General features: G+C 44.8%; 1 protein-coding gene across 1 annotated transcript in view; it reads right to left on the bottom strand.

Moving 5' to 3' along the window:
* Positions 1-25,883, bottom strand: part of notch1b (notch receptor 1b) — a 47,367-nt gene that overhangs the window by 3,041 nt on the left and 18,443 nt on the right. Inside the window, 29 exon segments of the mRNA XM_030060151.1 lie at positions 115-212; positions 396-543; positions 955-1,253; positions 2,528-2,693; positions 2,975-3,065; positions 3,399-3,612; positions 4,897-5,045; positions 5,226-5,660; positions 5,965-6,536; positions 6,910-7,022; positions 7,232-7,405; positions 7,408-7,488; positions 8,602-8,734; positions 9,316-9,500; positions 10,101-10,254; positions 10,501-10,702; positions 11,485-11,713; positions 11,839-11,991; positions 12,560-12,679; positions 13,421-13,534; positions 14,285-14,430; positions 14,902-15,094; positions 16,794-16,904; positions 16,995-17,228; positions 17,398-17,511; positions 20,771-20,884; positions 22,600-22,785; positions 23,341-23,496; positions 24,272-24,505. Of these exon segments, the coding sequence (XP_029916011.1) occupies positions 115-212; positions 396-543; positions 955-1,253; positions 2,528-2,693; positions 2,975-3,065; positions 3,399-3,612; positions 4,897-5,045; positions 5,226-5,660; positions 5,965-6,536; positions 6,910-7,022; positions 7,232-7,405; positions 7,408-7,488; positions 8,602-8,734; positions 9,316-9,500; positions 10,101-10,254; positions 10,501-10,702; positions 11,485-11,713; positions 11,839-11,991; positions 12,560-12,679; positions 13,421-13,534; positions 14,285-14,430; positions 14,902-15,094; positions 16,794-16,904; positions 16,995-17,228; positions 17,398-17,511; positions 20,771-20,884; positions 22,600-22,785; positions 23,341-23,496; positions 24,272-24,505 (5,318 nt within the window).

Genomic DNA, 25,883 nt, shown 5'->3' with positions numbered 1-25,883 from the left:
ACAGACAGGGACCAAATGTTAAGAAATTCACAGGCACACAATGAATGTTGTCTCGGAAAGGTGTTTCACTATTGTTTTATTAGGTGGCGACAGAAAGGGTTTGTTATTATGAACCTTGTTATTCTGCATGTCCTTATTTGCGCCACTCTTCAGAAGCACAATAGCTGCTTCCACATTGTTGACAGCTGCAGCCCAGTGCAACGCTGATTTACCTGTAGAGACAGGAATTTACATGTGAGATACTAAAATCTGTAACACATTATTTTAATGCATATGAGACATTTTTTATGAAACATTTTTATTTGAGTATTATGTTCAGCATTTTTTTTGTAAAGATCCTATTTACTCCTGTGAGCTGAAGAAAATTAGCTTTGCAGCATGCAGACAATCTTTACCGAAATCATCAATTGCATTGACATCAGCGTGGCAGTTAATGAGCTCCTCGACCATGCCCTCCACTGCCAGCCTGGCAGCCAAGATCAGTGGTGTGGTGCCATCATGCATGCGGGCATCCAGGTCTGTGGCACGGTTCCTTATCAAAATCTGTAGAGATAATCAGCATAAAGTCACTCCTTGTCACATGTACAAGATCACACAGACTCATGACCAGGATCCTATGTCTCACAATGTGACTCAATAGGAAGTCTATACTTTCAATACTGGAGCTGAGCAAAAACTATTGTTACAACTGAGTATCACTTTATTATTTTTTGGAGTGCTATATCAATTCTCTAGTTTCTGGTATCAAAACATATGATTTATTCACGTCATTTTTAAATAATGTTATGACATCTTAATTTTAGCACTATATTAAGTAAGTGAATTGTGCTAATGTTGCTTTAATAAACTTGACTGACCCATGTATCATGATATGTATCATGAGGAGTTTGTCAATAGTCAGCTCTATTCAAGATGCCACCTAAATAAAAGAAAAGTCTGGTATCTGGAACCTACCTGGAAGACCCCCTGGGCATCAGCTGCCACAGCAGCATGCAGAGGCGTTCTGCCCATGTTGTCCTGGATGTTGGCATCAGCACTGGCCTCCAGCAGGCGCTTGGCAGCATCAGAGCGGGCGTAGCGGGCAGCCAGGTGAAGGGCAGTTTCACCTGTGCGGTCAGTCTGGTTGTGAAGGTTAGCGCCCTGGTAGATAAAGTCATTGATAACGTTGGCAGAGGCATCCTCCTCTTCCTCACTGTTGCCTGTTTCTAAACCTCCTCCACTGCACGATGCAATCATCAGGGGCGTGAATCCATCTGGAGAGAAAGGGAAGGGGGCAAATGAAGGGAGGATGTTAATGAGGAGCATTGTTGCAGCACTGGTAGGTAACAGAGTGCATGGTCAGCACAGCGCAGGCCGAGCAACTGTTACAGACAGATAGGAGCCTGCACTTCAAAGCATCAGGGAGATCAAAACAAAGCAACAAACAAATCGAATGTGGATTTGATGCTTTTGCCTGGGTTGAATCATCACAGCTCTCGCCTTTCGATAATGGATTCTGATCAAGCCCCGGTATAGGAGAAGCTTCAGAAGGGAAGCGAAGCTAGGGGGATAGAGGCTGGGGCTTGCTAAAGCTAGGCAGCTGGAAAAACGAAGCATTATCATCTATCTGCAAGAGGCAGCTCAGTCAGTCGACTTGGATGGGTTTTCTCCTCTTCAAAAGGATAGCAAGCCCCAGATCTTGCAGATTTGGTCGATTCAAGCGCATCGATCTGCCACAGGGAAAAAAGTGTGCTCTCGAGTTTTTAACCCTGTTACTTTGATTTTTCTTAGATATTCTTCAGGGGATTTGGCACTTACTACAAAATTGTGTTTTTCTATTTGATGCCTTTATTGGTCTTATTAATATGGCATGGAAAACGGAGGCCCATTACTGGTCAAATGATTAATCTGAGCAGGAATCAGTGTTTTCCCCCAGGCGCCTGGCTTCCAGCTGGCTGCTTTGAAGAAGATCCCCTTACCCTGAGGACATGAGGCTTTAGTAACTCCTACATGCACACACTTAAACACACACACACACACACACTAGAAATGTTCACACAAAAAAGGTATGAATCAATCTGCTAGATGTATTACACTAGATAGAGAAATATCTTCAATTTAATCTCTTGAATCTTGAAAACATTTTGCAGCCAAAGATTTTGACAAGGCAGAATCATTTAAGCAATTCAAAATTCTAAATAATTTCTTGTAGAAGTTCATTCCATACCCGTTTCCCTGCACAATCATACTCCACAAGATATTTAAATAACAGTCACTTAACTTAATATTCTGAACTTGACCTCTAGACCTTAGTAGATTAAACACTTGCACAAGTTTTTTTTTTTTTTTTTTTTTTTTAAATTATTATTATTCCCTACTTTTTTTCTTTTAAACATATGGCAACAAATCTCAGGATATTTATTTTTGTTTATGAAGACTACTCAGCCAAGAGGGACACAAATGACCCTGCATGTTGTGTCCATGGCCACTTATAAAGCATGAAAGCATGAAATTTCCCTAATAAGCAGCTACGCATCCAGTAACCCACCTGGTCCTCGGACGTTGACATCCATGCAGTCACTCTCAATCTCGCCCTGGGGCGGTGTGGGAGCGATGGAGGGTATACGCAGGTCGGCAGCATCCAAGTGCTGCTGGGTCCATTGGCGGTGGTCTGTCTGGTCATCCAGCTCCAGTATAGCCTGCTCGTCAAACTGCTACAGGACACGGGACAGGCAGAGGTTAGACACTAGAAAATATCATGGGAGGCTGGCTGAGTTCAAATTAAAACAGAATGGAAAATCTACCTGAGGTTTTGACAATAAATAATTAACTTTATTCTAAGTAGATAAAATTATGATAAGCAATATTGTGAAAAACAGACAGTCCAAAAATAATTTTAGCTCCAAGTTTAAAAAAAAAAAAAAGTGGAGCCTAAATCAGAAAATTTCTAAATCCGTACATTCTCTGACGGCGTGTTATATTTGTGTTTCCTTACCCTGAAGCGCTTGGCGTCTGAAGGCTCGTCGTCTCCCCATTCGTTCTGGGTGTCATCCATGAGAGATATGTCAGATGTGTTCTTCAGTGGCCTGTGGTCAAGCACAAATCCCATTGAAAATCCTTGTACACTGAGGCTTCCATCTCAGCTGAGCCCCTCACCCTTAATGGTGCAGCGATGCCGAAAAACAAAAGCATTGATTGAATCTCCACCCCACCCCTCTGCTGTGCTCCAACAAGTCAATTAATGCGCACCTAAACCTGCTATATCATTGCCATTAATGACTGGGGCAAACTCTGCCTTCCCAAATTTGTCTGATCGCCGGTTACACCCGTTTGGTCGTCCAGGGCAAACCCGTTCACCTGACCAGCAAAGAAACCAGTACGCAGTGGCAAAGAACGCCACCAGTGATTAAACAACTTACTTTAATCCCACTGAATCCTCTCCGACAGGCTCACGTCTCTTCTTCTTGCTGGTCTCACTGGTCTTGAAGCCTTCGGGGAGCCAAAGGCGCCCGTGCTCGTGGCGGCGTTTTCGGGTAGCCACCATTCCCACCCCGCAGAAGGCCAGCAGCGCCACCCCAGCCAGGACCACGTAGATGGGATAGAGTTCCTTGGGAGGCTGGGGGTCCACCTCACCTGGTAGGAAGAAGGACAAGATGGTCATGACCAACCGATGGACAGATGCGGATCGGCGTGGACCGACAAAGGAGAGACCTGAATACCCAGGATCAGCCTGAGTGTCTGAGCAGAGGCAGTCCGTCTCCTCGTCGCCCAGCGGTTGCCACTCCAAGAACCCCCGGTTCGTCCACAGCCTGCCGGCGCCAGAAACCGACTGACGATCCTCACTGTTTGTAAAGCTAGCTTCTTCTATCTATTCCGTAATAATCAGAATTGCTAACCACTTTTCGTCTCCAAAAAAAAAAAAAAAGAAAAAAAGAAAAAAAGAAAAAACGGATGGGGCGTGATAAAAACAGAAAAGAAAAAGGGAAAAAAAAGAACACCACCTCCTCTCTCCCTTTTCAAACCAGGGTGCCAAGAGACAACTTTACCATTTCTTCTTTAAGGGGAAAAAAAAGAAGGGGGGGATTAATGAACTTCAAATTACTGCACGCGCTTTAAGCTGTAAAGACGAAGGATTTATTAGGATTTTCGAGATAACAAAGACTCCCAACTTCTAGCACACTCCCGATCAATTTTTCCCCTTCTCTTTTTTTCCACTAACGATTTTGAAATGATAAACTCCCCCAACCTAAACCCTTAGAGATGCATTAAGTCCTGGTATTACATTCAGCGAGGTGAAGGTTGCAGCAGCCCCTCGCACTGTGGGATGAGGTGTGTGTGCGCGCATGTCTACGTGAGTGTGTACGTGTGCGTTCTTGAGTGCATTCGTGTCTGTGGATGTATATGTGTGTGTGCCTGAGAAAGAGAGAGAGGGAGAGAGAGAGAGAGAGTGTTATATTGTGTGAGAGGGGGGGGTTGGATGAGTTGATTTGCAGCAATTAACCATTTTGGAGCCCGAAGCCAATGGATTTATACACTGAGGGAAGGATTGATTGTTTAGGCCATGAGATTCACAATTGCATTTGTTCACTACTGCATAACAAATACACAATCAAAGAGTGCTAGGGTTAGGATCCGACTACAGGGCAGGGGATACCTTCAGTTTAGATATGTATGGAGGCACACGTACACGTGTCTTATCCACTTTAGTCTGTGTGTGTGTGTGTGTGTGTGTGTGTGTGTGTGTGGACACCAAGATATGGCCTTGACTCTTAGAGCTTTCCACAATAAGATAACTCACTGTGAAAGAAACAATGTTGAGCAGTTTGTAATGCTCCTTATTCGAGGCGCATGATGATGTGTATGTATGTGTATCGACAGTTGCCTCGGCCTGTGCGGCCTATGGAGAGATGCACTCACTGTGAACAGCCTCGATGATGTAGGGTACGTTCAGTTTGCCGCTGGAGGCCAAAGCACCGAGGAAGGCCGCTACATCGGTGGCACTCTGGAAACACTCGGTGGACTGCTGGAGGCACTGGCGGTTGTCTATCTCCAAATACACTATGGATCTGTGAGGGAGAGAGGCAGCAGATTCATGTGTAACGCAAATCAAAGACTGCAGAGAGGAGGGCACGATCCATATTCAATGAATTTTTTTTTTTTTTTTGCACACAGAACTGTGAAAAGTGCAAGGGAAAATCTATTACTTAGCTATGTTTTAAAACACTTCACATAAAACTAAGTCTCACCCTTTGATCTGCATGTGATCCAGCTCCCTTCGCATCCGTCTGCTCCCGCCCGCCACATCGTACAGGCTCCTCCTCACCAAGTTCAGCACATCACTGGGAATCTCTGCCCAGGTGTCCACCGAGCGCTTGATGTTGTGCTTTTTGAGCTCCTGCTCACTGCCATAGTAGGGGTACACCATCATCTTCCCGTGGGCGTCCTTCCTGAACACCACGTTCGTGTGCAGGACCCGGCTCAGCTCACGGAGGAAGCCGAAGGAGTTGTTCAGGAGCTGCTCGGGCAGGATGTGCACCACCACGACCAGACGGCCCACCGCGAGTTTCTCAGGCACGCTGTTGGCGCAGTCCAGGCCGTCCCACTCGCACTCTGCGTTGTTGCAGCCCTGGTCACAGTGGCCATCGGCATAGTGGTCCTTACAGTACTGGTCATACAGAGGGCTGAGGAGGGGCAGACCAAGTTAGGATAATGGAGATTTGGATGTGCTGTTTATTATGTGGATAAATATTTAAAATGAGTATATTCCAGCAACCGATTCCATACCTTAAAATCTACACTTGTATTATTTTGCCCATACTCAGCTGTGGCACTGATTTTAGCAATGTGCACAAACATGACAAATCTAGAGAATCTATCCTCTGTACCTGACCTGAGTGTCTTTGGACTGTGTGAGGAAACCGGAGCTACATTAATCTATTCAAACAGAGGACCCTGGTTTAATTGAGGAGAGTGATGGATACTCACTTGCACTGTCCCTCCAGGTTCTGGCAGTCGAAGCCGTCATAGAGGCATCCAGCATTGTCACACTGCGAGTCACACTTGCCGTTGTTGAAGTAGCGCCAGCACTGCAGGGAAGCTGAGCAGTTCTTCCACGGGTCGTTGAAGTTGAGCGAGCAGTCGCCGCCGTCCCAGCCGCAGGAGTGGTTGTTGCAGGCCACATCGCAGAACTTGTTGCCCTTGCGCTCCTCACACTGCGGGTTCTCGCACTTGACCTCGACCTCGACCGAGTGTGGGATGTCGTGCCCGGGCCCACCCAGGAAGCTGTAATCCAGGATGTGGCAGCGGATGCCGTTGAAGTGGACGGGGCAGACGCAGTGGTAGTACGGCGCCTCGGAGATGTACTCGCAGGTGCCGCCGTTGTAGCACGGGTTGGAGTTGCAGGGGCTGTCGGTGGGATACTGGCATTCGGGCCCAGTGAATGACGGGGTGCACAGACATTTGGGGTTCTTGTGGCCCGAGATGCAGGTGCCTCCATTACGGCAGTGGAGGCTACCGCAGGCCTGGGCGTCGTATTCACATGTGGAGCCAGTAAATCCCTGAGAGAAGCAGAGACATTTAACTGAGCAAATATATTTTTTAAAAAACACACTGGACTTATTATGATATTATTATGATCTAAGCCAGGACAGTTGTTTCTGCATGTTGAAGTAAGAGTTAAAATGTTTAAGGGTAAAATGATATAACCCCACTGGCAGATGGCATTGCAACTACTCAACTTGATTACAGATTTTTCTTGAATCAAGTGTCATGTTGTTCATATTAGTGTGTTGATCTGCCATATTCCCAGTGGGATTATCTTAACCCACTGGCAGATTTTTTTCACTTTCAAGAAACTTGATTTTAACTTGTTAAAATGGAGACCTCTTGGATTGTGTGTGTGTGTGTGTGAGTGTGTTTGTGTGTACTCACTGGAGGACATTTACAGATGAAGCCATGTGGGGTGTTGCTGGCAACAGCACAGGTCCCTCCATTATGACAGGGTTTGCCCTTACAACCATCAAATACTGTGTCACAGCGCTGGCCTATGAAAGAGTAATACACATGAAGGGTAAGTCACAGTATGTTACCTAAAAAATATTATAAAAGATCATAAAAAAAAGATCTGCTTTGGTGATATCGCCCTCCTAACGTTTTAAAAAAATGGCCTAGACAAACACAATCAACAGATCCAGCATACATCTAAATCATTTCCCACACTCTCTCTGAGCCTCCTCGTTTACAGGCACTTTACCAGTGTATCCAGTGCGGCACTCGCAGCGGTAGTTGTTGGTGAGCTGGATGCAGTTGTGTGTGCCCCTCGGATCACAGGGGTTGGACAGACACTCGTTGACGTCGCCTTCGCAGCGCTCGCCCACGTAGCCCGCCGGGCAGATGCAGTGGTAGCCCCCGACCCGATCCACACACTTCCTTTGTTGAAACACTTGGGCTCGTTGGTGACAGGGTCGGTGAACGGGTTGCAGTCGTCTATGTTGATCTCACAGTGCACACCTGCGGGGGGTGCGGAAGTGGCAGAGGGACAGCTAACATCAGTTTTTGATAGTTAGACACTGATTTGATGGGTATTACACTCAAAATACTTTAATGGAAACTTCTGCTTTTGCACAAGTTCAGTATCATCAATCTGCGATTTTGAGGGCATTTCAGAGTTATTTTGCGATGAAGTGCTACATATCACTTTTTTGGTGTACCCACTTTCCCACAACCTGCCTCCCCTACTTGTACTTCCATTTCCTACATTTCCCAGAATGCCTCAACATGCAGTGTTTCAGCTGTGGGGTTTTTACTTGTAAGTGGAAAGACTGATATAAATAGTGTAAAAGCAAAAAAAAAAAAATTCAGTCAATAAAAAGGCAAAGTTGCAACCTGTATTAAACATATCATGATGCAATGCAGCCACAACATATGCTCTTGTGGCTGCGTTGCCTTGTACTATTTTCTATACATACTGGTACTGTTATTGAGAAATTAGCATTCTCTTCTATAATGATTTCTCCCCATATGATTAACTGTGAGTGCAAACGTCTAGAAAGAAGCTTTTCCTCTTTGTTTCAGAAGCAGACACCAACCTGATGTTTATTATTGATGCAGTAGATATAGCCGATAAGTTTGTCTGCTACTAAACTCCAACTTCGTGTAAATTTCTCATCACGCTTCATGCACATTTCAGCAGTTATCAATAGGAATAATACACCGGCGAAAAACAAGGGGCCCAGGACTGCAAAGCATTTCACCATTTCACCAGTAGTTATATTGAAGTGTTTCAGGCTGGATTTTCCCTTTCTGATTGTAAGATGAAACCTTGAGACTGCTCAATTTCGTGATCACAAATTTCACCAACAACATGTTGGCTTTTCTGGGATACACCCAACTCCACTGGCACTTTGGCTGACCTACAAGACACACTCCCTTCATGTCCGAGAGGAAAAATCGATGGTGTATTTGACAAGTAGGGGAGGGGAATGGAGGCAAGAAGGGAGGAAGAGTTTTCAGACATGCACTGGGTGCTGTTAAGCCCTAATTAATGAAGCGTGGAGAGGAGGAGGAGAGGATGGAGGGGGACTGAGAGAGAGGTGTGGAGGAGTGTGCGTGGGGTCCGCTGACCTTGGGTTCCCCGGGGACAGGAGCATTTGTAGGTATTGATCAGGTCAATGCAGGTGCCCCCATTCTGGCACGGCTGGGAGAAACACTCATTGATCTCGTCAGAGCAGTTCGTCCCCACATACCCTGGCATGCACTGAGAGAGAGGGAGACAGGGGCAAAAAAAAGAACGACAGAAAGAGAGAGGCACAGAGAGAGAGAGAGAAAGGAAAGCTTAATCAATGTCTGACATGAAACAAGCTTCGTTTTTGTTTACCTGGCTGTTTTCTGGCCTCCATCCTGCCAAGGCCAGCAGATCCTTTATTCCAGGGGAGATTAACATAACCGAGTTGTTTGCCTTCTATTTATAAACAAGCCTCTTCATTAGGGCTGCCCACTGATGTTGTAAATAAGAACCAGGAGCTATTGGATGTGGTTGAAAAGATGCCCGCTGTACACCTGGGTATTTTACAGAATCAATTCATGTTCATGATACCAAAAATAATCTACCACGGCATCAAGATATGAGTGTTGGTTAAAGCCATTTTAATGCCATTTGGAATGATATACAAGATCAACTGTAGACCTAAAACAAGAAGCTGTTCCTTTTTTTTTTTTTTTTTTTTTTTTTAGTTTTTCAAGCCTACAACTTAAGAGATTGGAAGTCATTTGGTAGTAAAAATTCATGCCAAATTCAAATTCATGCAGCTCAGTGTGTGTGTTTCTTAGAGGGTTCACCTTGCAGGAGTATCCTCCGAGGAAGTCGGTGCAGGTGGCTCCGTTTTGGCAGGGGTTCGGGGTGCACTCGTCCACCTGCTCCTCACAGTAGCTCCCGGTATATCCAACCTGACAGTGGCAGTAGTGAGTGTTGCCTGCGTCCAGACACTGGCCCGAGTTTCGACACAGATGGGCTACATCGACGCCTACACAGAGCGGGAGAACAAGATTAAAGTGGAGATTAGTATTGTGCCTAAGTACCTAAGTGATGATATTACTACATAAAAGAATACTATAAGAATACTACACATTTTGAATGCAAGCACACAGATACACTCACAAAACGAACGTGATATTTTACCCACACTGATAATGGTATCACAATACAAGTGATTCTGCGATGTGGAGTGTATTGTAACTTATCACATTATCTTTAAATGAAAAAGAAAATAATTGCCCTGGAAAAGGTAAAATCATTTTTCAATAAGCAGGAATCAATCATGTTTTTCAGTGTTTTAACATGCACAGCAACTGCAACATGCACATGACAGAACATTTCCGGTTAAAATACCTAAAAAGCAGGGAACAAGTTCGCCTCCTAGGAATTCAGATGTGCTATTTGTAGAAAGTAAGTTGAAAACTCAAATACTGATACATAGCAGAAATGCATCAGTACTACAAAAAATCACAAAAGGAAGTATCACATTATATTTCATTATTGATTTATTGTTCCACTCCTAACAGACACATACACACTATGGTACCCCATCACCCCCCACACACACATGCACACACACACACACTACCTCTCTGTTTGGCTGCCACTTCACAGGAGACACTTGGTACATCACAGTACAGGCCGGTCCAGCCAGTCTCGCACTCACAGCTGTAGGTGGTACCTGTCTGCCAGCAAGTCCCCCCGTTCTTACACGGTGACGAGTCGCACCAGCGGACTAAGTTCTGAGCAAATGAACACACACACATACAAGACATCATTTGCAAGATGAACACATTTAAATAACCTCATTAGCAATCTTCGTGGTGCTCTATTAATCACAGCACATCCTCAGTTGAACACAACGTTATTACCAGTCAGATGTGCAGAACAAAGATCATGAACATTAAACTTGATAAGTCACATAAAGAAACAAAATCTCCAGTGAGGATCAGTTCACTCCGGTGTAAAGTCTCTCTCCATCGTCTTACCTGACAGTTGAGCCCGGTGTACCCATGTGGGCAGGTACACTTGTAGGTGCCATAGCTGTCCTGGCAGGTGCCGCCGTTCAAGCAGGGTTTGGAGTCACACTCATTGATGTCATGTTGGCAGTAGATGCCAGTGAAGCCCGGCGGGCATAAACATGTGAAGGTGTTGATGCCGTCCACACAGGTGCCGCCATTGAAGCAGGAACTGCAGACAAATAGGATGCAGATGCTTATAAATACATCGAGAAAGACAGAGCCCTACAGGATACTGCACCTTACTGGGAAGAATAAGACTGACATAAACTGTTATGACTTGAGCTGCCGCTGCCAATGCGCTCATGTTTTGTTAACCCTTTATCTGTCCAGGGAAACTTCATCAAGAACAAGAGGTTTTCAGACTCTTTCATGTTCTGGATGGCCAAGATGACTTTCAGGTCATGGGCCTCCATTTGAAGGGACTGTTGTATGAAAAGATATTGTAAATTGTAGTATTGAAGTGTTAAGTATTAAAGTATGAGACTGCATGGACACTGACAAAATAGATTCAAAGTGGTAAAATTAACACATTACATAAAAATAATCACTCATTTTGTACTGTAACAATTCAAGCAAATTAATTGAAATTAATCTTTTCCTCATTTTACCGAGGGCCCCATGGACACATCTCAGGCACCCCTGTGTGTTTGAAAACTTTATGATACAGCATCAGTGTTAGCTGTTGCAGGCAGTTGCTGTTGATCAATACTCCACCATAGGGGGCAGTAGTGGACAAGAAAAGGGGGTTTGAATCAACATGTGCGAGCAAGTGAACCTGTTGATCTGAACAAGTACTAAGCAACCTGTGCACATCTTGTCACCATATCCAAGATTCATGTGGTTGCACACCTGCCAGATGTTAAACTCATGCGGCTCTGTCTTAGCTTTCAAAATAAAGGCTGTGGGGTTTTAATGTGACACAGATCTCAAAGCACTGCTTGGTGTCCCTACCTCTCCGTGCAGTCGGGAGTGTTATTTTCACAGTGGATTCCGCTGAAGCCGGGCGGGCAGGTACAGGTGTAGCTGTTGACGCAGTCGGTGCAGTTGGCCCCGTTCTTGCATGGGTTACTCTCACACTCATTGATGTCCTCCTCGCACTTGGTGCCCCTGAACCCGGGCGGGCAGGTGCACAGGAAGCCGTTCACCTCGTCCTTACAGAAGCCTCCGTTGCTGCAGGGGTCTAGGGGAGCAGGTATAATGGACAGCATTTTGCTTACACTGACTGCGTGTCAAAGAATTCGGCTGTCTTGTGTTTTGAGGTCTTTCCGAGGTGCTGCGTGGAGTGGAGTTTGGGGGAAAACTTACTGGGCTTGCAGTCGTCAACGTCAGTTTCGCAGTTGCGCCCGGTGTAGCCCGGTTTGCAGCCGCAGCGGTAACTGCCCATCGTGTTCTGGCAGGTCGCTCCATTGCGACAGGGGTTCTTCACACACTCGTCGATGTCCACCTCACAGGTTTGGCCTAAGAGGGCAGAAGAGAGGAGGAAAATGAGCGATTCCCTTTACACTGTTACCTAAAATCTCACAACCATCCAGGACAAGCTCAGTATTAACGGGCCACACAACTGGACCATACAACAGAGGTGTGGCAGAGGTGTGAACAGGCCACCTGCTGATTTGATTCAGTGACAGACACAGTGTTCTGTATCTTAGGCAGGCAGTCTGACTCTGGCCTCTAATTTATTGTTCATAGCATAATTGAAATTAAAGAAAATTTCAGTATTTCAGTTGGGTTGGAAAGTTGCAACACCAGTTAACCTGGAGGTGAAATAGGACATCTGAGGCTGCAGAAAATGCAAACAGTCTCTTTATTTTAGTCGGTATTTCTGGCTTTAAAAAAATAACATGTATATCCCACATGAGTGATGTAAACGCAGAATTCACAATTTGGTGTCAGTAGATCTTTTGGCACATGTAGTTTTTTTTATGCTGCTCAATCCACTCAGTCACACTTTTATCTGCCCAGAGCATGCAACAATACAATTAAGACAAATAAGAAAAAGTAGACAGACAAGGATAAAGATGTTTACCTTGCCATCCCTCAGGACAGACACAGGAAAAGCTTTCATAGTCCTTCGACTCCTGGCACACACCTCCATTCTTGCAGGGTTTGGCGCTGCAGGGGGCCAGCAAAGTCTCACAGTTCTCTCCTACAGAACACACACACACACGTACATGAGAACACCCCTCTAATAAATTCTGCTTAACATTATTGTTTTCAGCTGTTGACCATCATATGGAAGGCATTAGCTTGGAGATAACCTGACACACATAGACACTGAATCATCTCTCAATAAGTGCTATCAGACGATTCTAGGCCCGCGGGCTTGTTCAATATTAGTGGACTGCAGAGACGTTTCCCTATCTGTTTCCACAACACGCGGCTTGCACAGGAAGCCGGCTCCAGTTTCCGGCCATTGTCAAGCCATTTGCTGTTCTGTGAGACAGGAAGCAGGCAAACAGGAAATGTGTCAAGCTCCTGTTCCCACCCCGTCACCAGGAGAAGCCTTTTATTATTCAGAGTCTTGTGGATTTTTCCAAAAAGACGATGACTCTGTGTGTAAAAAAGAAAGATTCGCCCTAAGGCGTTCCATCATTATCTGTTTTGTCAAATAATAAGTGTGAAGGGTTGAGGGGAAAATATTTTCCCTGCTTTGTTATCAGGGACACTTGTGCAGGGTCATGGCAGGCCAGAGTCGAGTCTTTGAGCGCTGAGGAAGCCTTGCTGCTGAACTTTACTCGACAGCTGTTTCACCCGTAGCACATTTTTCCTCTATGACCACGAACTTAAAGGATGCGGGGCCTGGAAACTCTTCCCCTCCGAAAGGAAATTCCAGAACATTAGGTGAACGTGATGGGCGTATCACATATTTTCAATAATATTTTCATACCAGTGTAAGGGAGAACGCAGTTGCACTTGTAGCCTGCGACATCGTCAATGCAGGTCCCCTGGTTGAGGCAGGGGTTGGACGCACATTCATTGATGTTGGTCTGGCAGCTCGGCCCTGCAGTTAAGAGGACAATATGTTACACACACATTCTCCTCATGTAGAAAGTGACGATCAAATGGATATGCATGGCTTGATGGGTGAAATATCGATATTAAATCAACATCATGATATGAGCTTTGACATCATCTTGGATTTTTGGATATTGTGACATCCTGATATGGCATACATGTTGTCTTTTCCCGGTTTTAAAGGCTGCCTCACAAATTTTCTGAACTTATTAGACTTTTGTGGCTGATCAGTTATCAAAAATCTCTTGTATATAAATATCATTAAATAGTCATATAGCGCTGGGCAATGTGGACAAATCAAACATCACAATAAAGGCGACAGAACATGTCAATATCAATACTGTGATATCGTTGGGTTGACTGTTGGTGCTTTTATACGATATTCATACGCAAGACGTTTTTGATCAACGCCATGAGTAAAACAGCTATGATGTCTAAGTGGGTATAGGTAAGTAACAAAAACAGTCTAATGAGCTCCGAAAATTGCATCCCTTTACTGTAATTTAGTCTTTAAAACCAGGAAACAACATCGCTTACGCCATATCACCATATCCAAAATTCCCGAGGATGTCTAGTCTTCATATAATATCAACATATTGCCCAGCTCTGGTATTCTGTAAAAGACTAGCTGCATATATGTGCGAACCAGAGCATCCATTGTGCACACACTCAGACCCTCCCTCCCTTCTTTCACTCCACCCACACACCCACACACACATCCAAAACAAACACTGACCTGTGAAGCCCATGCGGCAGGTGCACACATATCCGCTTGTCATGTCCTTGCAGGTGCCTCCATTCATACATGGGTTGGACTCACATTCATTGTTGTTGATGTCACAGTTTTTACCGCTCCAGCCAGAGTCACAAAGGCATTTATAGCTGCAGGGGGGAGGGAAAACGACCGAGTCTGAGTGACAACGTTCAGCAGATTAACTCAGTCTGACAGCCGTTCATTAATTCATTCACTTACACTGAATATTCAATGGTAAAATGTCTTATAGCTGCATTGCATTATGGTCTACTAAAGCTACTTTTGGAGGAGAAGTTGTTCTCCTTGTTCTGCGATGATTTTCTTCCCTGATGACCGCTGGAGATTCCAGAGTGACGCTATTCCGCTTTGATTCAGCAGTATTCACATCAAAACTTGATGTCTACAGTCAAGATTGTAGACGGCTGGATATGTTTTGCTGTGCTGGAAATATCGCACCAGAGCACAAGCTCATATTTTCCAACTTGGCTATTAGAAACACTGATCTCGCTTCTGGTGAGTCTCAGGTTAAGGAAAGTTCCAGGTTCACCGCTGACGGTCCAAAAGGGACGCATTTTAAACCAGCTTTAAAGCTGACTCACCCATTGACCTTGTCCTCGCAGTGGCCATGGATGCAGGGGTTGCTGAGGCACTCATTGACCTGGGAGAAGCAGGTGGCATCGTGGTAACCCTCCGGACACGCGCAGGTGAACCCGTTGATGCCATCAATGCAGGTGCCGCCGTTGTGGCAGGGGTTGATGGCACATTCATCAATGTTGATGTTACACATGGTACCTGTTGAAGGACAGAAATGTAGCTTTCTTTCTTGTAATCAAATCAGGCAGTTGTGTTTTTTTTAAGTCTTAACACAGTGGATTACTGGGATTTGAAAAAACTGTGATTACCTCTGAAATAATCATCAACTAACAAACAACTTTGTCCTCTATTTGAAGTACCATTTTAAAGTAAACACAATGCCAACTCACAAAGCAGCCGACAAAGCCATCACACAATGGGTTCTATATCTTGGTGCAGGGACTGTATCGATTTTCAGAGACATGAGGGGTTTTAAGTCGCCCTTTGTCGTCCACTTGAAGCGTTGACGCCATTCAGGCCAGTGCCACGCATAACATAAAAGCAGCCCATTTAGCTTTAAAGCAGGGACCGGCTTCCAAGCTTTTAAAAGCTCAACTTTCAGGAATCTTTCAGGGAATCTTTTCTCCTGCTCAAATCCCCAGTGACTGTGTCCCTGTGTCTGCCAGTGTGTGTGTGTGTCCCCTCTTTGTGTGGGAGGGCAGCTTGCATGTCCTAACAGCGGCAGGTTGGGGACAGGGAGGGGCTGGAAAGTGACACTGGCTGGGCCTCAGAGGAGTGTGCTCACTCGCTCGCCATCTGTCACCCTCCCCATCAGGCCCGCACTCCTCCATCCATACCTTTATTCTTCCCCTCCACCACCTCCAACTCTCAGTTTGTCTTGCTGTCACCTGAGAGGCCTGAACAGGTCGTGCGTTTACACAGACTTCAATCAGATCTACCGTCGCACAGAGCCTTGGTGCACACTGGACATCTGGAAAGATTTGGAAGACGGACTCTACAGCCAGCCAAAAAGAAAATTTCAACCCAAACCCTATCAAGCCTGACCATGGGCTCAGATTATCTGATTAATCCAACAGGTTTGGGGATTTGTGTGCAGTGGTAGAGACCAAGGAACGTAGCAAGAAGGAAAGACAGCACATCACTGGGCCAAAATGTGGAGCGCCATTGCTCTATTTAAACCATATTTAACAGGTTAAAGCCCGAGCCAGGTGTTATCTATTGCTAACTAGCTCATATTTGATATGTCCAACTGTATAATCAAACTTCCTCCTGATGGTTTTCAGACAACTGGACATGCACTGGAAAAAGAACAATTACTTGCAATATGCAAAGTGTGTTTTGTTCTATGGTTGAATCTGTGTCCTGTCAAAGTTCAATTGGCAGAGGAATAGTGGTATATTGTGGGATTTTCCATGCCTGTCTCATTGACTTCTAGTATTAGTGGCAGCAAAGTCTGGTACAAGTTTGGAGGGCTGTTGCTCTGACATATTGTCACTTCTTTCCTTTTTACACGCTCTTTGGGTAGAAACTCAGGCAGGCGTCTTGTATGACCAGAGACAGTTAGACACAGGGGGTCTTTGGTCAAGCAAGCCTCAGGGAAGTCAGAGGTTTGGAACAACTCCGATGTTTGTTCTCAGTGCCACAAACCTAGATTTGCTAAATGGAAAAAATGTGCACTGTTGATGAAATATGATATCCATAAAACAGGGACATAAACACATCTTTCTGTGGGAACAGTGGCAACTTGAGTCCGTTTCACGATTTAAGAAAAACTACTAAGCATTCTGGATTCTGGCCGGGTAAGGTTCTGATGTTTGGGCCTCTACACAGGGTTAAATGGCATCACAGGCCCAGCAGGCAACTTTAATATAAGCAGTAGTCAGTAGCAGCCACTGACCAGTGTAGCCGGGTTCACAGGCACACTCGTAGCCATCGATCTTGTCGATGCATGTCCCGTAGTCACAGGGGTTGCTCTTGCAGTCATCTATGTTGATTTCACAGTTGATTCCTGGCAGAAAAGAAGGCTTTCAGTAAGCTCAAATTTCAGAAAACGTTTTTTTCGTGTGTGTGTGTCTGTGTGTGTGTGTGTGTTTCCTACCTGTGGTGCCCTTGGGACAGCTGCAGATGTATGAGTTCTCTCGATCCTGGCAGGTGCCTCCGTTCCTGCACGGCTGGCTCAGACACTCGTTGATGTTGGTCTCGCACAGCCGGCCGGTGTAACCAGGGCGGCAGTAGCAGGTGAAGGAGGCCAGGCCGTCCTGGCAGGTGCCATAGTGGCACGGATCCGAGTAACACTCATTGATGTCTGTCTCACAGTGCTTCCCGGTGTAGCCTGGCAAAGGAAGATGATTGTTATTTTCTTTAGATCTCATAGGTATCGGATTGGGAGTGTTTTCCTCTTATTATAATTCAAATCGGGTCCCATTCCTCCTTTTAGAACTATATAATTACATTGCCCTTATAAATTTCAGTGTTGTTACTGTTTCAAAACTTTTGTATACCTTCAGTGCACTCGCAGGTGTATTTGTTGGGGCCGTCTGTACACTTGGCGCCGTTTTTGCAAGGCGTGCTGGCACATTCATCGATATCTATCTGGCAAAGGTTCCCAGTGAAGCCTGGAAAAACAAAAGGAGAGGGTTAGAGGGTGGAGAGAGAGGAAAACAGAGAGAAAGAGAGAGAGTGTGTGTGTGTGTGTGTGTGTGTGTGCGCAGAGGTTGTTACTGTGTTCTCACCATTTCAAACTATTCCCACTCCCTCTCATAATCCTGAGCCTGTATTTTGATGAGGCCTCTCAACGAATCAGAGGGCTGCATGTTAATTAACAACTGCGCAACACTACAAGCTCTCTATTTTCCCTTTCTCTGCCTTTCAGCACGGCTCCGAAAAAGAGAGGGAGAGAGGGGGAACCAATTCGTCTAAAGGGGGGGAGGGAGAGAGGGAAAGAAAGAAGGAAAGAATGAAAGTTGCGAGGCCTCCTGACCAAGGGGTGAGAGACAAAGGGGGGCCTGTCTGCTCAATGCAACGCCAAGCTGAGCCTGTTGCCTCCTTTGTCGCCCCCAAAACTTTTCCATCACAATGTGCATTCTCCTGTCTTGCTTTCGCACCCCCCCCTCCTCTGCCCCTCCAACTCCCTGCGCGCCTCTAAAAAGGGCCAGCTTGACCTCTAACCCTCTACTATTCAAACTCCTTGTCATTCAAAATCAACCAGCAGGCTTTTGCTTTCTTTTCTCCAGTTATTCTCATCTGTTTTTTTTTTTCTTCCGCTTCTTCTCGTCTTCCCTCGGTACAGTCTAAGGGCCGGTAGGATTCTAATCCAGGGGGGATGTTGTTTGATGAAGAGATAAAGCTTCTCTGTACACCCTCCCCAACTCCTCCACCTCCCTCCTCCACCACAGGAACACACAGGTGGTTCAAGCCAAAAAGACAGACTCAGTTGCGACTAATCCGGTGTGGAAGTATCTGCTGGCGGTAAGCTGACTTTTCTCCCAGTGGACCTGGCTAACACTATTCACTGTTTTGTGGCCCGGGCCACAATCGTTCATCTGACGTGAGAACTGAAACAGACACACACGAGCTCACACGTGCATTTCCATTTACACAAAAATCAGGGTCAAAAATTGACGGCGCTTGATGGGGAAAAATGCATTTGGAAGCTCAGAAAAAGTGAAATTAAAAATGAGGAAGTACAAATTGCCGCCAGTAATTAGGACGACCCTTTTTGCACCCTGCTCACCCTGCTCATGTATTTTTTGGTGACTGGGTTTTTCCATTCCCTTTCAGCATAGCTCCAAAGGGGAGGTGAATTCTAATGCAAATGTGACTACTGTACCCTGTGGGCCACCCACCATAGGTGATCAGTAGAAGCCTGTGACTTGGGGATTCATACATTGTGTCCTGAGCCTTTAAAAAGGAGCGATTCTCCAACAGAAAACAGCAGCTTAAAGCAGGAGAAAATGTTAGCACCACAATGCCGGCAGCGGAAGAAAATGCCAAACTTTGTGCCAATCACAGCAACAGCAAAAAAATATGCTAAAAAAAAAAAGTATCTTAAAAAAAAAAAGGCTTTGAACAAGACATGGAAGGTGGACTTTCTGGAAACAGAGATGAGAAAACAACACCACCCTTTTCTGCAAGGACCGCCTACAGTTTCAAGCAGGGAGGAAAAAAAGAAGAAGAAAAAAAAAACTTTATTGGTAAAAGTGTTTATTTGCCAATATGAAATTCAAATGTATTATTCCGTAGCTATAAAAGTGCCCAATAAAAGGACCACAATGCCTCTAAAATTAAGATCTAATGGGCTAAAAAAAAAACCCTGTGGAATTTTTTCCTTTGCCATGATGGCCACATACACACACAGGCAAACATGCACATGCACACGGAAATACATGCAAGCACTGGGACAAACACTCACAAATACACACACACACACACACACACACACACACACACACACCTCAGTGGCCAGAGAGGGATTTAGCCCCAGTCTCCTGGAATGAGACATTTCAATGGCTCTCAGTAGGGTTTCCATGGCTATGCCGTGTACAGAAATGAAAAGGGGGGACCCTAACCTCGGGCCTGGCTCGCAACGGGGACAAATTTACATCTCAAGCAGGGCAATGAGGACCCCCCCCCTCTCTCCTCCCCCCTCCTCCCCCTCCTCCCCCCTCTGTCCCCCCTCCTTTACTCCTTCGGCATAACCGTCTGTGCGTCTCAAACCCACTGAAACCACCCCTCTACCCCTGCCCACCCCCCCAAAAAAAACACTTTCACCACTGTCTCATTCAGGTCCTCTCTCATGCTGCATCTCTCTCTCTCTCTACACACACACACACACACACACAAACAGACACACACACACACACACACACAGGGCTCTTTTAAGGCGCTAAGCTGTTGTGTTCGGTCCTGTACCCTCCTCTCCATTAATTCTACAGCGTCCTCTCTCTCTCTCTCTCTCTCTCTCTCTCTTTCTCTCTCTCTCTCTCTCTCAACAGGGGGAATCCTGCCTTGCTCCACCCAGGCCGCCTTTGATCCACCCGACCCAGAGCTACGCTATTTTCCTCCATGAAAAAAAAAAGAAGAAAAAAAAAAGAAAAAAGAAAAATCACTTCCACCTCAGTGGTCCCGCTGAAAGAACGGAAAAACAAAAACACGTTTGGGGAGTTTGAAGAACCTTCCTTTCCTTTATTCCTCTTCCCCTCTGCCCCTCTCTCCATCCGACGTTGAATAGTTGCATTCCTTCATCCCAGAACAAAGCATCAATACCTCTCACACAAATAGTGTAATTCCAATGGCATCTCTGCGTGAAAGACTGCAGCAAAACAACTCGCTGCTACGCTCAGCCCTCAGAATAGCCCCGACCAATACCTCACTCACCACCACAACACAGAAAATGTCACTTTATGGAGCGCAGTTGTAGCCCGAGCTTCTATTATTAGTTTTGCCTTGTTCTTTCTTGCAATCACCATTCCTGTGGCTCCAGAAAACCACAAGTTTCTGCTACGGTGAACTGCGCACTCATCAGACTTTGGAGGGGATACAAAAACTTGTTTAAAGTTCAAACTTCCTCAAGCCTCTCCCTATAGATTTTTTTTTTTTTCTTCCTCCTCGACTGCTGCGTTTGTTCGCGGCTGCCCTGGCCTGTATAAGCCTGCCTCAGGGCTGGGATTAGCGCTCATCCAGAGGAGTGTTTGTGTGTGTGTGTGTGTGTGTGTGTGTGTGTGTAAGAGAAAGAAAGAGAGAGTGAGAGAGAGAAAGACAGAGAGAGAGAGAGATAGAGATAGAGAGAGATCGACCTCTATGCCCCCACCGGCCCCGCGTCCCCCTCCCTCCACACCCTGCCCCTCCTCCTCGGCGGCGGTGCGCCAGCCTCACCTGTGGGGCACTGGCAGTGGAAGGCGTTGATCTTGTCGATACACTTGCCGTTGTTGAGGCAGGGGCTGTTGGCGCACTCGTCCGTATTGATCTCGCAGAACTCCCCCTCGTAGCCTGGCCAATTAGCAAGGGAGGACCGCGGGGTTATATTCAGAGATGCACACTGAGAAACAGTCTAGAAGTGCCACACACTGCTAGGGTTGAAAATACTATCAAATAACAATAAAAATGGGACCATGTAGACAGAGCCAGAATAAAGGCATGTACAATCCAAAGATGCTTGGAGCAAAAGCTGGGTGATATATTGATACTACAGGGTGTCCATAAAGTCTCTTTACAATTTAACACATTTATTACAAAAGCAAATGGGAATTATTACAAAATGAGGAGTATATATTGATTTTTTTTTTTTTTTTTTGCCTCATTTAATACACCTCTATATGGGCACCATTATTTGCACGAAGCACATCAAGACGGTACTCGATTTCTTGCCATGTTCGCTGTAGCAGAGCCTCATCAATGGTGGCAATGGCATCAGTGATCTTTTGCTTCAGGTCATTGATATCCAGTGTGATTAAAAACTTTGATAACCACTGAGTACATGGAACAAATCTGATTAACATATCTCATCAATTGCTTTTGTAATAGATTTTTTAAATTGTAAAGAGACTTTGTGGACACCCTGTATATTGATATCATAATAAGAAACTACGTATCGTCTGGAATTTTGTATATTGTAATATGATTTGGAATAGGTGTTAACTTTTCATGATTTTCATATTAGACTCTTCTGGGTATTCTTTTATTTGGCTCAAAATGCCTGATCATCTCTTTTGTGCAATCATCTGACAAAAGCACCAATAGTCATCGATACAATATTATCACAATATCAATATCAAGGTTTTTCGTCAAAGATATTGTGGTTTTGACTTTGTCCAGAAGGCGCAGCCCTACTTGGAGCAGTTAATTCAACATCTGGAGGGTTTACTTTTTTAGGTCAGTTCACTTTGGCAGGAGCTGAGAGAACAATGTTATTCAAATTTAGGTGGCACCAAATAACCAAATGTGAATAAAAGAAACTGCTGGACGCAACAGGGCGGTGTTTGAACCTTGTATTACGCACTAAAGTCATGATAACAACAGTTATTATCATTATTTGATTTGGACCAAAGAAAATAAATTGGGTGTTCGATCACATCCTCTGTGAATAAGAATGCCTTTGAAATGTAACTCATTCACATTTTATTAAACTTTCATACTTCTGCGCACATGTGCACAGACTTTGCCCTCTGATTAACGAAGTTGAGGGCACAATCTCACTTAGACTTGATACAGGCAGACTTGATAATGCTGATTCTCACAGAAATGCTGCAGACAATTCATTAACCACAAAGATTAAGCTCTTTTCTGGTCAAGCTGTGACTGTTTGGCACCTACTAATATGCGGTTAAAAGGGATTCTGGATGTATATATTCACTTAACCCTATAAAGCCATTTGTATCATATATGATACACATTTTCAATTCCGTTTTTCGTTTTCAGTTTAATCAATACTTGACCAAAATACTGTTGAACACTTGAACACTTCCCCTGTTCACCCTGGACCATACCATTGGCACTTCAAGTACATATCATATATCATACACCAGAAAGGTCGTGTAATAACATATTTTTTGATTTTTTTTTCTTATATTTTCATATATTTTGTTCTAGGACTAAATAAAGGGTTCAATTTAAAAAAAAAATGGAATTTTCTGCCAATTCTTTCATAGTTCTGGCTTTATAGGGTTAAAACTAAAAAAAAAAAAAAGGTTAATACAGTGGTTTACCTGGCATGCAGATGCAGTGAAAGTCTCCAATTTGGTCGAGGCAGGTGGCTTCGTTCAGGCACGGGTTCGACATGCACTCGTTGATGTCCAGCTCGCAGCGTGGCCCCACGTAACCCCGCTGGCACTTGCACTGGAACGAGCCTTTGGTGTTCAGACACTTCCCTGCATGCTCACACGGGTTTGAGCCTGTTTCAACAGAAATCCAGTGTGACTTGCTCGCAGTTGCACGAGCACAAGACCTAACAAGGAGCAATTTGCATGTAAAGTGAATAAATCTGTAATGACAATAAGATGATTTGGGTGGTTTCATTTCGTTTGACCGAGCCAAAACAAAGCCTAGACTGTATGTGATTATAGCAATAGTGCCCTGGAGGCCGTTACTTACTGTGATTACGGGCACAATTATGGGTAAAAAAAAAAAAAAAAAGGGGCAATTGTGGGAAGCAAAGTATCCATAATCACAGTGAAGAACGTGCCTGGCTTTTCTACAATGGTTGCCAATGCATTTGTATTGATTGAGAAGCTTTCTTCACAGTAGTATGCATACATAAAAACAGGAGAAAACAGGGACAACTGCTCAATATATGTCTGAAATGGCAACCAGCAAATCACGATAAGCTGTGTTTTATGGGAATCCTCGCCCCTGTTGCTGGGCTGAAACCAAACTACACATTGTTTAACATATTATATAGGACAACAGGCAGACAGGTGACAAGTCAGTTTTCATGTTGAGGTTTTTACCCAGCGAGCACTCGTCAACGTCCTGGTCGCAGGAAGCCCCAAAGTAGCCTGGGGGGCAGGTACAGAAATGGTTTCCGCTGACGGGGTTGGTGTCACAGTTTGAGCCCTTCTGACATGGGTTGCTGATGCAGGCGTCGTCCAGCTGGCACAGCAGCCCTGGTGCGCAAAACAGAGACTGAACTTTATTATAATTAACCTTTGCTGAACGTCATCTCACCAGCCGATTTACAGTTTACCAGCAAACAGTCATTTTATTAACTGCAGCGCTCTTAAAACAGCAGCGTAGTACTTAAATGCATCGGTCACTTTGTACCTCCAACATGGACTCTTTTAATACTGAACTGTAATATTCACATCTCATTATCGTCTCCTATGTAGCTCCATCTATAATGCATTGATAAAAAAGAATTTAGTTCCTTTTATACAACTACACTTGAAATCATACTGCTCTTTGTTTTGTTTCCGCTGTTTTGTTTTGTCTATGTTGCTCTTATTTTACGTGTCTGAAATGTAACAAGGTCCCAGAAAAGTCCAAATGAGATGTGAAAATGGTCTACACTGACACATAATCATAGGAGAGGAGCGAAAGTGAAAGCGAAAAACAGAGATGTAAATAATTGTTAGCATTACATCTATAAAAGACATCTTTGCAATGGCAGCTAGAGGTGAGTCTTTGAAAGCTTTGAACCTCAATGCCAACAAATCATGCTGTGTGAGGTCAGTAAACTGCACATAGCACATTCACACTCTTATCATGTAATACTATTATCATGCATACAAAAAAAATTTGTACTTGGGCAAAGGAAGCAAATCTACAAGGTTTCAATTAGTGGAGATTGGGAACTCTTTTCTATTGCAGTCCCACTTAAAGATTTAAGCTGATGAGTCACGTGTATGTCTGCATAAAAAATCTAAAGAGCTAAATCCTGACCTGTGCGGCCGTGCGGGCATTCACAGTAGAAGGACGCCACGCGGTCATGGCAGGTGGCTCCGTGGTGGCAGGCAGCGCTGGCACAGTCATCGATATTCTCACTGCAGTCGTCCCCGGTCCAGCCATTCACACACACACACTGGTAGCTGCCGTAGGTGTTGTGGCACGTGCCACCGTTTTGGCAAGCGTTGGGCATCAGTTGGCACTCGTCAACATCCTCTGTGCACAGTTGGCCTGCGGAGTTCAAGTATTGACAAGGAGTTATTATTAACATCCTGAACACTTTTTTTTCCTTTGCTTGTGGGTTTACTGACAGATGGATATTAAAGTGTGGGTTTGGTATAAGCTGGAGCAAATCTGACCAGCCATATCAGACTGTCATATCATATTTGCTTTGATTTCATCCCTTATGTGATCATTAGTTTGGCTTTCTAACCTAACAGACGAGAACAGAGCTGCAATTCTAAACATCACCATACTATGGAAGCCTAATGGAGCAAAAATCATCAAAACCAGCAAACTACTTACTACATACTACCAGTTATTTCCTCTTAACATGTTTAAAAAAAAAAAAAAAAAAAAAAACACAAGCTGAAGCAGCAATTTGCCCAAGTCATTGTGTTTTCAAGCGTTTCAGCCAATGATGTTCCTTATATTTGCCATTTCTTTATGTAGCCTGTATATGACATAAGGCCTGATACTGATATCATGATATAAGACTTGATATTGTCTGGAATTTTGGATATTGTAGTATTTGTTATATGACATAAAGTTTGTTTTTACCTGCTTTTAAAGGCTGCACTGCTGTAAAGGGATGTACATATTGTATTAGACTGTTGTAGATCTTCTGTCAGTCACCTCTTCCTGCTTGGTTGCAATACCCACATCACTAACTGACTGATATCAAAGTATTTGGTCAAAACTATTGCAATATTTAATTTTGTCCTTATAGCCCAGCTCTACACAGCATTGCAATGCACTCCAAAGTATGCGTGGGTCCTTATATGCCAGGGATGTTCCTTGTCTCCACTTGTTTGTGATTTTCATGAAGAGGATTTCAAGGCACAGTCGGGGTGTGGGGGGGTGTGTCTGTGATAATGACCTCGATGTGGCCCTATTGGCTTCGACGTCAAGTTGTGACCGTCAGTATGCACTGGGGTGGTTTGTAGCTGAGTGTGAGGCGGCTGGGATGAGGACCAGCACCTCCAAGTCGGAAGCCATGGTTCTCTGCCCAAAAAAGGTGGTTTTCCCTCGCCGAGTTGGGAGTGAGTTACTGTCTCAAATGGACCAGATCAAGTATCTTGAGGTCTTGTTCAGAGAGTAAAAAGGGAGACGGATCAGTGGCAGCGCTCACACGGTCGTGGAAAGAGTTGAGTCAGATGGCAAAGCTCCTAATTTACTGGCCGATTATTGTTCACATTGGTCACATTAGTCATTATTGGTCACAAGCTCTGGGTTGGGACCGAAAGAATGAGGCTGCAGGTACAAGCAGCGGAACACAGTTTCCTCCCCAGGGCAGCTGGCCACACCCTCAGGGAGAGGGCGAGGAGCTCAGGCATCCGCGAGGAGCTTGATGTAGAGCCGCTGCTCCTGTGCGTTGAAAGGAGCCAGC

Source organism: Myripristis murdjan, chromosome 9 (assembly GCF_902150065.1).
Source record: "Myripristis murdjan chromosome 9, fMyrMur1.1, whole genome shotgun sequence".
NCBI classification, from domain to species: Eukaryota; Metazoa; Chordata; class Actinopteri; order Holocentriformes; family Holocentridae; genus Myripristis; species Myripristis murdjan.
This window is presented reverse-complemented; position numbering and strand designations above follow the sequence as displayed.